Source organism: Zosterops lateralis (genome assembly GCF_965231275.1).
Source record: "Zosterops lateralis genome assembly, chromosome: 6".
Lineage (NCBI taxonomy): Eukaryota > Metazoa > Chordata > Aves > Passeriformes > Zosteropidae > Zosterops > Zosterops lateralis.
Window position 1 is genome coordinate 44,041,978 of NC_139761.1, and position 13,181 is coordinate 44,055,158.

The 13,181-nt window shown below is 38.2% G+C and overlaps 1 protein-coding gene across 1 annotated transcript in view; it reads right to left on the bottom strand.

Moving 5' to 3' along the window:
* Nucleotides 1-4,565: 4,565 nt before the first annotated feature.
* Nucleotides 4,566-13,181, bottom strand: part of CD44 (CD44 molecule (IN blood group)) — a 49,158-nt gene continuing 40,542 nt past the window's right edge. The window contains exons 17-19 of the mRNA XM_083863333.1: nt 11,328-11,450; nt 9,992-10,070; nt 4,566-7,946 (exon numbers count right to left, since the gene is read on the bottom strand). Of these exons, the coding sequence (XP_083719459.1) occupies nt 7,730-7,946; nt 9,992-10,070; nt 11,328-11,450 (419 nt within the window). The 3' untranslated portion in view covers nt 4,566-7,729. The remainder of the gene's footprint in view (nt 7,947-9,991; nt 10,071-11,327; nt 11,451-13,181) is intronic.

Consider the following 13,181-nt stretch of genomic DNA (forward strand, 5'->3'; position numbering starts at 1 on the left):
TATTCTCACTCATGACTGAACTAAAAATGTGTGCTTTTCATGTACTCATTTGTAAAACAGATCTATCTCCCATTGGCTGCTTTCATACTGGGGTGTCTGAAGATGCTGCATGGATCACTCTGCTGTGATCCCTGGACAACACCTGAGAAATGCTGCTCTGCAGATGTGCAAGGGAGAAAAGGCAGCTGACTCCCCATGCAGTGAAGGGACAAGAAGAGGGATCAAGTTAGGAAATGAACTCAAAATTCATTCCACTATTTCACCCAGGTTACTGGTGTTATCTAAATTGACTGGATCATTTCAGCTCTGTTTCTGAACCATGCTTCTCCCATTTTTGACCAGGCAGTAAACAATAGGCAGGCTTTGTATTTGTCCTCTTCATGGGCGAGGGGGGAAGTTAGCCTTGAACAAAGGGTAAGTTTGTTTTTAAGTCACTGGCTGAACAAACAAGCATCACTATCTTGAGTTCATTTCAGACTTTCACTTGATTAATGAAAGAAAGATTAACTAGAAAATAAACCATTAAAGAACTGCAGGGAAATACCCAAGAACTATAAAGCTAGTGAATCTGAAGGCCTACTGCTGGAAAACAAAACATGGTGAACTGAAGGGATGACTGTGAAACAGTTTTACACAAAGATAAAACTCCATGTACTTGCACACTAGGTAACAGGCAATGCTTGAACAAGGCCAAAGCAGAGATTAATTTGTGGATCCAAAAAGTAAAAGGAGCCCAACCTTTGCTCTGAGGTTTGTATTATTGATGGCTGTAGTCCACAGCATGTGCAGGAAGACTCTTCTCTCCCTTAGTGTGTTGTTGTCAGCTGAGATCACTGTGTCCCATATATGGAGCTCAGCTGCCATGGACTCACCTTAGATAACTTAGCTGCAGAAAACTCTCCCCAACCTAGCTCTGGTGAGATGCTACTAGCAACCTGCAGCAGCAGCTCTGATCAGGATGCTTGCTGATGTACTTTGATAAAATATAGATATAAATTCAGACTTTAACTCCCATCATGGGGCAGAACAGTTTATTGCTGTTTCTTAGGAGAAAAAAGGAAGTGTGGAGTCTCAATTCATGCAAAGGAAAATGTGGTTGCTGAAAATTATCTAAGGAGGCTTTTTTAGGTTTACCCAGGGAAGAAAAGCCTTCTGTCCTGACAGAAGCTAGATGATGTACATCAATGACTACAAGTAAATTTAAAATTAAAGCTAAAACTCAGCTATACCAAAACCATTTGGTACCAAATGGTATCAAACAATTTATGCACTTTGCACATGAGACTGGCAATACGGGTGTTAAATCTGACTCCAGCCTACCACAACTGCCCAAGGCAAGGCTTTCAGATGCCAGGTACAGAATTTAGAGCCTCCAGAGAAGTGGAAAATGCCTTATTGCATCCTCTTCTGCTCTGGGTTGCTCTGAGAGTTATAAGGACTTCAGGACAAACTCAGCAGACCTGAATGTTTCTGGATATAGACTCTCCACTGCCTATGAGCCATATGCTGATTTACCACTGCCAGCCTACATACCCCTAATCTCAGCTGTGCCTCAGCTTCAGCACCAGCAGAAAGCTGCTGTTGACCTAAATTCTAAGTTAAGTGGATGTTTGAGTAAGACTTTTCCTAAATTTTCAAAAAAATGCTGGAGGTTTTTCTGATAAATGCACTTAAATTTATGACATCTTAGACTTGAACAACCCTGTTTTGTTGTAGATTTGCACATACTTTTTTTTTTTTTTTTTTTTTTTTTTCTCTCCAGTGGGACCATAAATTACTTCTAAGAATTTCATTTTAGTACAAAGGGAAAGCTATATTATGTATTAGACATGGACAATTTTCCCCGCCACCTCCGCAAAAAAACCACCACCAAACAGAACAGAACAAAACAAAACAAAATTTCTACAGCTGTATCTTCTATCTGGAATGTTAAAACGAGCTAAAACTATGTCTGATTCTGAGAAAAAAAGTAATCTTCTTTTTTGACAGTTTTTGTGGAATTGTTTTGATCCATTTTTTTTTTTTTTTTTAATAGAAAAGCCAAAGACATTCACATCAGTGTTCAATGCACACCTTTTCATGGCAGAGAATGTATAAAGACAGGTCTCATTCCCCCACTTTTTCATCCAAAACTCTTTTGCCTCTAGAGTAGGATATAAATTAATAAATTCCTTTTAATAAAAAGGACTTTTTCTAATAAAGTCTTAGACTCCTTGAAGGTGTCACTCAGACAAAACCTTTCTATTGCTTTCTGGAACCATCTAGACAAAATTGAAAGAAGGCTGTGTTTAAAGCCTTACAGCTTTCACTGGCCCTGCTTTACCTGCACTTTAATAATCAACTGTCTTGAGTTCAGGAGAGCTGCTTTGATGGTGGATTCTCTTCTACAGTTTTAACGTTTAAAAAACCTCTATGCAGCAGCTCATTTTGACCAATGTGAAGGTCTGTACAGTATTGCACTTTCAATACAGGAAGATAAGCAAGAAGTAGAATTGTCCCATCCCACTGTAAGAGGAGTTGGGGAGGATTCATTTGATAGACTTCTCAGATGAAAATACAGCAAATACTGTACCTGAGAACCACTTATTGATAGAGAAAGGATATGGTTCTGACCAGAGTGGGAAAAAGGAAGATGCAGAGAGTAACTTTTTATCTGCTAAGGCTGCTCCCACAGCTCCATTTCCTGGGCATTTTTTTCCCAGGCATCCTTAACCCCTGGAACATGTTAGGGCTTTCAGCACATGTACAGCCTCTATAGTAATTTTTCACCTCATGTGTAACATATGTTAAGGCATAAATAAAAACCAAATCAGTCCCTCTCAGAAATGTTTTTGAAATCTTACCTTTCCTAACCTTACTCCAAAGGGGCAAGAGAAGACAAAAAGTGCAGTCCCTGTGCTGTACAAAAGACACTGTTGCTTATCTTGGCTAAATTTTCCTCTCCTCTGCCACAGGTGCTTACCCCTAGTATTAGGGATGCCACATGCAGCAGGGCATAGCAATAGTGAGAAATATGCTACTAGGGGAAAGTTCAAAACCAGTCTTCAAATGAGGTGGTGGATGTAGAGGATGACTTGGAGGTGGGGGAGGTTCAAAGGAAATGGCTCTTTTTTCCCACTCAAAGTTGTGAAACATTCGAGTGCCAGAGTCCTGGGGGTGTTGAAGGTACTTTCCCAGTTGTAGCAAAGAAATTTATGTTGGAAAAGATGAAAGTTTACAGGAAAGTTTTACAGATATGAATGTTTAACAGAAGGCTATCTGAATGTGGAACCTGTAAGTGAAATAGAAATGAAAGCAAGTTCTGATATAGAAGAATAAAGGATGTCTAAAGCTAGGATTGCTGAGCCAGTCATTACTGGACAACTAAGAAGGCAAAGGTAAAGTTGAGTTGGAAAGAAGTTTTATGGCTAGAGCAAAGGATATGTTGACCACAAACAAAGAAGATGTTTTTAGCAAGCATAAAGAGGTCTCAAGAAAAGCAAAAGATACTACAGACAAACAAAAACATGCTTTTACCAAGTAGAAAAAAAGATCTAAGAATTTTCCACTACAAGAACACAGAAAAACAACTTTGAGCTTAAACAGTAACATAATATGACAATGATAGTAGTTATGATAGGCTAGAGGTAATAGTAAAGGTATTGTGTATGATGCTGATTGGGTTTTATGTATTCAGATGCTTAGTAAAGAAAACTATATAATGCATTGTAACCAGAACTAACTTGGCTTCAGGTTTTTCCTATAAGCTGATGCTAGCAGCTCTAGGCTTGGCTCTGTTACCCACAGCCCATGACTGCTGAGACTTCAATCGATGAAATAAACAGCACCTCTAAAGAGCCGCCTGGAGTCCCATATCCTCATTCAAGCTCTTATAAATTTCACTTTCCCTTTACATCATTTCCCAGAAATTGTGTTCACCCTCTGTCCTGAATTCCCCAGAGTTCCATGCCCAAAACACCTTTGCACAATTCTTTCCACCCTTAAGGAAGAGGAATTTTATCACCCACTCCCACATAGCTGGAACCACACCCCAAGGAAGTGCCCTTTTCCTGCCACCTTTTGTCCTTTTTCCCTCTACAGAGAAGTAGTCACAACCACTGGTTACCAAAAGGGCTGGTGTTTTACTAATCAGAGCTCTTTCAGAGACTCAGAGGCATCAGACCCTTGAACTCTTTAATAAAGATTAAGAAATAATTGTTGTCTAATAGCCTAATATAGCTTAAAATAAATCCATTAACTGCTGACTTACAAAATACCCTGGCGTCTTTGTATGTGGAGGCAGAACACAGTTGTCAGAGGATTTATTTCCTTCATCTACAGAAAGAATAATTAGGATCAGCCCTAACCAGAATGATATGTGCTAAAGAGACACTTGGCAATTGTCTCCTAAAATATTCCAGGCAACATGCTTCCAACTAATTAGTGTAGAGGCTGTTGTTGTTGACAAGGGACACACGAAAACCGTCTCTATCATGTGAAAAACTGCAAGAGTACAATTTTGGAACTGGTATTGTGGAAAGGGTTTCACATCCACAAAGGTAGACATGACAGCTGTATATCCTTTCTTTGCTTTAATCAAATATTCCTTTTCAGAACTTCAACATAATACAGATGAAACAACCAGCCTGCATTGCTTCATGAAAATATTACATTCCCATAAAACATACAGAGCCTCTCTTAAATATGCTTGCTGCTTTAGAAATATTTCCACTGGTCTAGATCACATTTATTTGAAACTTTTCAAGACAAAGCAATAACACAAGCTGTTCACAGGGTCTGACCTCCTTAGCATTTTTAGGGGTGATTCTCATTCTTCTTAGGCACCAAGGACAGACCAAGACACAGTTTGTCTGTCAGCACCCAGGTGGAAGGGCTGGATCTTGACGGGTGCTGCACTCTCCAAATACTGTTGCTTCAATGAGCCAGGAATGGTCATCAAGATGTTACTGGGCTGATCTTAAACTGAACCAAGTTGTTGTTGCTGTTGTCTGCTTCTGGGGGAAAGCTGAGTTCATCACTAACTCCAAGAACATCTGTGGAGCCCATGGGAGGCCAGCAGAGCAGACAAGGTCACGCAGCATTCACCTCAGCCTGGCTTGGAATTTGCAAGCAGAAGAAATGATCACAGTACTCAACACAACTCTCTGGCTGAATACTTCTCTCCCACTAACAGCTGGACTTACATTTTATCCTCAGTGTGGAATCAGGTTTATTTTGGAAGCTTATTTTAAAGTCCGATATTTTTTTTAGCAATACTATTTCTAGTTACAATTTAGAGATGGCATTTTCTTTCATTCTGATTAATCTGTTAAATAAATATGCAAATATATCAAGTGCTCTCTATAAAAATACATACACACAACAAACAACCCGTCATAATAAAAGCAAGATTAATAAAAATAGGTACTGTATTACACATATGAAATGGCTGTCTAGTTTTGAAACTATAATGAAACAATTACACATAAGTCACAGGACATAATCTAAAAAGAATCAGCATATATAAAATGATGGCATTGCCTCTTGAGCATCTCCCATTTAAAAATATACAAAGAACCCAACCAGTGTTGTCTGTGCTTTTATAGCTACTAACTAGAGGATAAATTACAAAGAAGTCTGTGGATTTCTTCATTCAACGTCTGAACGGGGAGATGAATAACACGCCACAAATTTTTTGTTTTTTTAAAAGAGAAATTTAGCCTCTAAGACAATGAAATAACTCCTTCTCACTGAGACCTACATTCAGTTAGGATTTAAAGAGAGGAATAGTTCTTTCTCTGGATCTCCATACTTAGTGGAATGAGTACCAAACACCAATCTAAACACAGCCTTCAAGGGACCATTTTGATTTCTAATGACAAACAAAAATGTGTGCTTAAAAGCATTAAAAAAAAATCAATGCACTGTTGACAGATGAAGTGTCTGACCGACTTAAGGTCAGAAAACATCCTATGTGGATTTTAAAACATCACCTTGTCTTGGGACTTTTTGCCCAGGTGTAAATTGCCCTGAGGAGATCTGCCAGCAGATACCAGGGCACTTGAGCCTTTCCATGAAGGACATGGGAAACTGCTGGAGGGCTGTGACTCAGAAATATAATCAACAGTCTTGCGCTTCATGTTCCAGTAAAGATCAGTGCTAGCTAAAGTCAGTATATAGCCAGCTGAATATTCATCCTCCAAACTGCTTCAGATGAAGAACATGAAATAACATAATTTAGCAGAACACTTTCAAAGACAGGGGCTATGGTCAGAGAACAGAACTCCTGAATAACCCTGCTACAGCCCATCCACACCCCACAGCTCACACAGACCAATGTTTTTCCTGCTTTTCCAAGGGGCAGTCCAATTAGAAGTTACAATTCTCCCTCCATCACAATAAGCTTTCTTAAAAATGGCACAGACCACTAGTAGTAAATAACGTTTTTCCTGACAATTCATATCAATATAATGCACAGCATCATAGCTTAATACAAATACTTTACATAACAGACACAAAAGGACATAACAAAAGCATGTAACAATGCAGCTCAGCTACTCTACTATATTACATGGCTGGGAAGAGTTTCCTTTCATTTGCTTTCATCTTTTCTGTAGAAAGTGAACTTCTGGTACCAAAAAGCAAGCAATGTTTCTTTTTGGTGTTTTTAAAAAACAGATGGAAAAAAAAGGTAGATGAAACATAGTTCTGAGGAAATTAGTGAGATCATAGAAAAGCGACTTTTAAAATATCAGTAATCTCATATAATATAATAGCTATAGGGGAAAAAACTAATAAGCTCAGCATCACCTTAGTAAAATGGAGCACAATATAGAGACCTATTTTCAGGAACAAAATACTGTCAGCTTCCCTAGTGATCTCAATTGCTTGATTTGTGCATATATGGTAGAGCTGGGGTCATTTTGTTTTATTCATTATCTTAACTAACAGTCTCATTAAAAACATGCACAAACTTGCACCAATGAATAAAGCGGGGAGAAGAGCAATGAACATCACAAAAACTGAAGGATAATTGTACAGGTTGCTAGGATAATAAAGAATACAAGTTTATTATGTTTCAGCTCATGTTTTCATGCCTTTATTACCCCTCCCGAGAAGACCTGCTGTATGTCCATAGATATTTAAAAATAGAGATAAATAAATTTTGTCCTTCTGGGCTTCCCTCATTGCAGACCAAGCCACACATAATTATAAAATGTCACTTTTTGTTTATACTGGCAGATTCTGAATGTACCCACTGCTATTCCTGGCTGGAAGGCATTTCTGAAGGATTCTGATGTTGCAGACATTGTAGAAGATGCCTTTTGGGTTTAAACTTGATTTTTTTACTCTTGACATTTTTCCTCACTTACTTCTATACCATGGCATGTTTAATACTTTAAATATCTGTAGGATGGAGTGACTGGATACTTCTTTAGCTCCACACAGTGAAGACCTTCCATCTGGGGAGTAATGATGTAAACTCATATGCTTCCTACCATCCAGGACACAATGAGAGTCCTCTGTGAAGGGACTGGGAACTGAAAGCATTATGCAACTCTTGGGGGAGTATTTCAGAAAGCACATGTCAATTTTTAAACTCAGGCATCATTGCAAAGTGATTAAAAAGAAACAGAACTTATGCTTATGTTCAAAAGACATCAGTAGCACAGTGCATCTGTGAATTCCTGTTCAAGTTCCACATGATTTTGGTTTCCCCAGCCCTGATCTGCTTGGCAGTGTGGTACCATTACACTCCAGTCTTCATGTCAAACTCGTGATGATTTTGTGTTTCGTTAACAGTCAGGAATTCATCACATGCTTGTGTTCGGTCATTTGACTGTTCTTTATGAACCAAGTGAACCATTTCTTGTGATTTGCTGATATCTCCGTTTAATTCACTTGTCTTCCTGTCCTCCACTGCCCCTTTGCCATTGTTAATCACTAGCTTTTTCTTCTGCCCGCATCTAGAAAGAAATAAAAATAAAACGCTATAAGTAGAGTTTAACAAAAATAATAAAAAACTGAAGGTCAATATTTAGGAAAAGGTGATTGGAAATTAAACTTGTGTCTGCCAGTGCAGGCTTCTACCATATAAAGTGTAAAGTTTCTCCATATTGCATATTTTATTTCTGAAAGTGTCCACCATTATATGCATAAAATTTATCAGGAGCTCACTTATCTAATTCATATTTATTCTTACTACATATAGCAATAACATTCCAGAATGCTAGAAATTTTTTTCTATCATTTGAATATATCCACATTTATGAACTTTGTAAATACTCCCACTATAAGGACACCTTCTAAATCCAGGCTTGGGACCACAGCTTTGAAAATGCATAAATTCTTAAGCAAGTGGAAAATCTGGATCAAGCTCTCACCTCATTAAACAGAACTATTTTTTTCTTTGTATTAGCAAGTCAAGCTTAGAAGCAAATCAACAATAAGGAAATATGGAGAACTAATCTTACTGCTTTCTGCAGCAGAGCTCCTTGGGATGCCCAGGTAGGAAATAGGTACTGTGCTTTTAAAGCTACACTCACTGCAGGGCTGCCCAATAAACTTCATATGTAACTCTGGATTAAAACACACACACACACAATCTTTTAAAGAGTCACCAGTCCAAAGCTGATGCACGCTGGTTATCTTGGGCTGGATATCCTTCAGTGTAGTAAAAAAGTACTAACACAGCTGTCAGATTTACTGTTTAGATGACTCTCTGGGTACACAGTGCTGGACATCCCACTCGTCCTCAAACAGCCTTGTGTAAACTGAATATGCAGAGCCCAGCATGCCTAAGAGGGACAATGTGTCTGTGAAGTTGGACTTTTAAGTGCTTTCTTCTTAAATAAAGGATATTTTTTTCCTGAATTACTAATTTGGCTGTTCAATTTTACTATTATGCTTCTGAAATACCATATTTTCATCCCTACTGACTCATAGATGAGGGTTATTTTATCTGAAGTATCTCAGTTCACTCTGCTAATGTTACACACACCCTTGGGAATGATTTCCTGCTCTGCAGCCATAAAATGCCTAAAGATGCCAGCAAGGAGCTGTGGAGCTCCACAGCCTCTTAAAAGAGCAGCTCAGAGTGCTCTGCAACCAACAGACTTGGAAAAAATGTGCTCACTTCTTCCTGAACAAAAATCTCCACATATTATATGCTCATTCTGATAAAAAAAGACTTAAAATCCAACATTCAAGTAGCAAATAGTTACTCTGTTAGAAAGCTTAATTTTAACATTCAAGTAGCAAAAAGCTGTCAAAGACAATTGGGAAGCAAACTCAGAATAGCTCCCAGAGAAAAGGAAGAGGTAAGAATATTAAAGCCTATCCTTTAGGCTAGGATTTTTCCAATTTCCCAGCTAACCCTGCACAGATCACTGCATTACTTTTCACTCCTCAGCTTCCTCATCTGTAAAATGGAGTACATAAAGCTATTGAGAGATCTGAGAGCAATGTTAGCATATATGCTTGTGACTGACTGCCAGCTGTGATACTGGCTCTTGTTCAGAAGGAACAGATGAACAGGTTTTCACAGAATCGCTGTGATTGTCTCAGGCAGCCCTTCACATGCACACAGAAAACATTTTAATGGTGGAGGATCATTCCTGGCTCATCTTGTGGTTGTTGCTGTCTATCTCACAACTTCCATGCTCTCATTAATTTTCTCATTAATAACTAATAGATGGAGGGTAATTAATTTTGTGTGATCTATATACAGTTAGTTTTCATTTACATTTAGTTTTCATTTACATTTAGTTTTCATTTCAAATGGTTCACATAGCTGCTGACTTCATGTGAGTGGTTCCAGGTGAGTGTGAAGGCTGATGTGTAACCTGTGCTGGACATGGTGACCTGGGTCCCCACACTCCAAGCCACACAGCTTTGCAGAGGATGCTCTTTCCTGTGTTTTGCTACTCTGCTCTTTGACAAAGCTTTGGACATTCTCAAGGAAGAAAAAAGTAAAGCAGTGTGTTTTGGAAATGTAAAGGTGTGGCCTTACCTTCTGCGACTGTTAACAGCAATGCACACTGCAAGGATCAGTGCAAGCACCACGAGAGCTACAACGATGATCAGCCAGTCTGCAGGGACAGGTGAGGGAGAGGAAGAGAGCACATGAATGTATCTTATGTGGTTCTGCCACTTCACAGAACTGCTAAAACACAATCTCTTCTACTTCCTTTAAGCTGTCACACTCTTTTCCTAGTTTCCATGAATATTTGTTTGGTTTACAAAGTCTTTCTGTGCAAATCAAACACATTTTCATCATTCAGCTATACACGGGCCAGCTCAGATTAAATACCCCATCACTGTTGTCACCTGTAAGCACTTTGGTGGGCATAGGTGAAGAGGAGCTGTTTCACTGATTTACTCCAAAAGAAAAAGTTTAGCATGATACACGTACAATCTCAAGCACAATAGCAGAATGACTTTTAGCTCATTTTTAGTCAAGCAGGTTTTAAAACCTTCCCAGTAGCCTACTCTCTACTACCACTATAGCTCTACTAGCATTACAGATGGGGATCATCTCCCAAGAGCTATGTCCTGTGTCTTCTTTGTTTGAAACGACTGTCCCTTGTTTAACAAGACTCCTACATTTCATTTGAAGCAAATTACCTCTTCTAATGAGTTAATAATTAGTACAACATGGTGAAAAACTGATAGGCATTCTTTTCATAGCATGCTCTTCTTACATTTCCCTTCAGTTTTCCCTGCAAATGATGAGTTCTTCAAAAGGTGCTTCAAAGGTTACCTTTCCAAAATTTTCTGTGTGCTCTTCCCCATTTTGTTCCCACATGACTAATGCAATGCCTTGAACTGAACACTGAGTTTCAGCTCTGGACTTGCTAGGCCTAAGTAGAGTGGGATAATTACTTCCTCTGTTTTAAAAATGAGTTTACCACTAATAAGTTCCAGAATATATTTGCATTCTTTTGCAGCTGTATCACAGTGTTGGCTTCTCTTTATTCTGTTTTAGTCTACAAGCTCTATTCTGGAGAGCTTATCTCAGCTGTTATTTTTGCTGAACATTCTCATGGATATGATACTATGCAGATAACTTTTTTCAGTTTTGCCTGATTTAATTTCACTTCATAAAAGTTAATTGAATCTTAATCCCATTCTCCAAATGCATGGTTTCTCTCACCCTAATATTGCTGAAAAATTGTATGAGTTACAATATGCTCCATTTTCAGACTACATGTGAAATGCTGAATTTTATCTGATTCAGAACAAAACCTGAACAGCTGTATTCGACCTTCATTTTCGCATCTTACTTCAGTTCATATGAAGGCAAATCTGTATTTGGATTTTTCAAATATTTGACTTTGAAAACCCACCTGGTACAGGGGACGGCCTGGGTTGTGAAGCTATTTTCGTTGTGGTGGCCTCTCCAGGGGAAGTAGTGGATTCATAATGTCCTTTGTGTGGTCCTTGGTTATCATACTCACTAGAGGTAGAGCCTAGAGAACAAAAAGCCCCACCCATTAGGCCAAATATGCTTGATGAATATTTAACAGCAACGTGCAAAGACTGTGATTTTAACAATATAAAAATCATACTCCAGAAAGTCCATGCTGAAGCAATTAATGAGTGTTTATACTGAAAACTATCACATAGACTATAAGCATGACACTCATCTGAACTATGGCTAGCTATAATATTTTGAGAAGCAAAACTCATGGCTTCCCCCTCTTGTCTCCCTCCTATATTTCAATTCTATTATGACCCAGGATAAAACTAAGCACCTAAAACTCTAATGCTGTCATAAAATAGAATGATAGTTCTCTGAATGCTTGTGACTTTGATAGCTACAGAGTGGGACTCTAAAAATTAAAAGTAATTTTTCCTAATGAGAAAAATTGTTCTCTGCAAACTTAGATGTGGATCCTCTTGTCCCTTTCAATAAGGTGTGTAATTTGGTTCCAAGATGGTCTTAGATCTTAAATCAGTCTCTTATATTTTCTGTGCTGTCCATACTGCTTAAACTTTTATGCAGTTACATTCCTAGCCCATCCTATTACCATAAGGGTATCCCAAGTAGAAAATTATCAGCAGACTGTAGATACAGTAATTTCATTTGGGACCACTGCTTCATTATCATTACAAAAAATATATTACAGATTTCCACCTCTCTGAATTCTTCCAGACTCTAAGAAATTAAACACTAACTCTAATCAGCTGTGAAGTTATTTTTCTTTAACACACATTACAACTAATTTCTGTCCAACATTTCTGATCTCATTTCCTAGTAACAGCTGGCAAATGCAAAACTGAGAAGCATGTTTAATTTCCTCTGTGAAGTATAGCCAGCAAGCAGTTCATGAATTTTCCAGATTTTTTTATTATTTTTATTAACAAGAAACTTATTGACTGAGTGTTGTTTGTTGCTATCTCACAACAAAGGACAGAGACCAAATTCAACAATGAAGAGTCTTGATCTACTGCCAAAGAATGCTGACCAAAGGGACCTACTCACTTGTCTACACTACATCTCAGCAGACTTTTTTTAAGTGTTTTATTTCATTTTTGAAAAATTCCAGAGCTTTTCCTCCACAAAATCCCTTAGAAAGGCATTCAGACATTTATTAAAATTTCTGTGCTTAGAAACCTGCTACTTTTGCTGCTCCCCTGAGCACTGAGAAGAAGAAGGGATCAGCCACATTCCCTGCTGTTCTGGCTCTGGGGAGGTGCTTGCAAGTGGCAGGAAGGGATCATCAAAAGCTCTCTACAATTCATTTTGGTAACATACTAGACTTTTTTTCTTTATGGGCAGTTATTTTTTGTGTTCCTTCAGTGGACTGAAGGACTGTTATTCTGTAGACATTTGGACACTTAGTATGATGTCTGACCACAGGTCAAACATTGTTTTGGAAAAAAAGCAAGTGAAAAAACGTGGTATGGTTTTCAAACCATTCATCAAACCATTCATTTGATCAGAGAAGGACTTTAACAATACAATCATTAATTTTTCCATTCCATTTCACCTGTACTGGGCAACATTACAAATGAATGAACCCTTCAATAAATAAACAAACTTCTTGATGACAATGGTAGTGTCTTAGTAATTCCCACATACTGTGTCCTTAAAACTCATCAAGAGAAGGTAAATGAAAAAAAAAACGAGTTTGAGAAAATGGCCTTCTGAGCTTTTTGCCAGGGTACTGACAATGCAAAGATTCAATGCAGATATT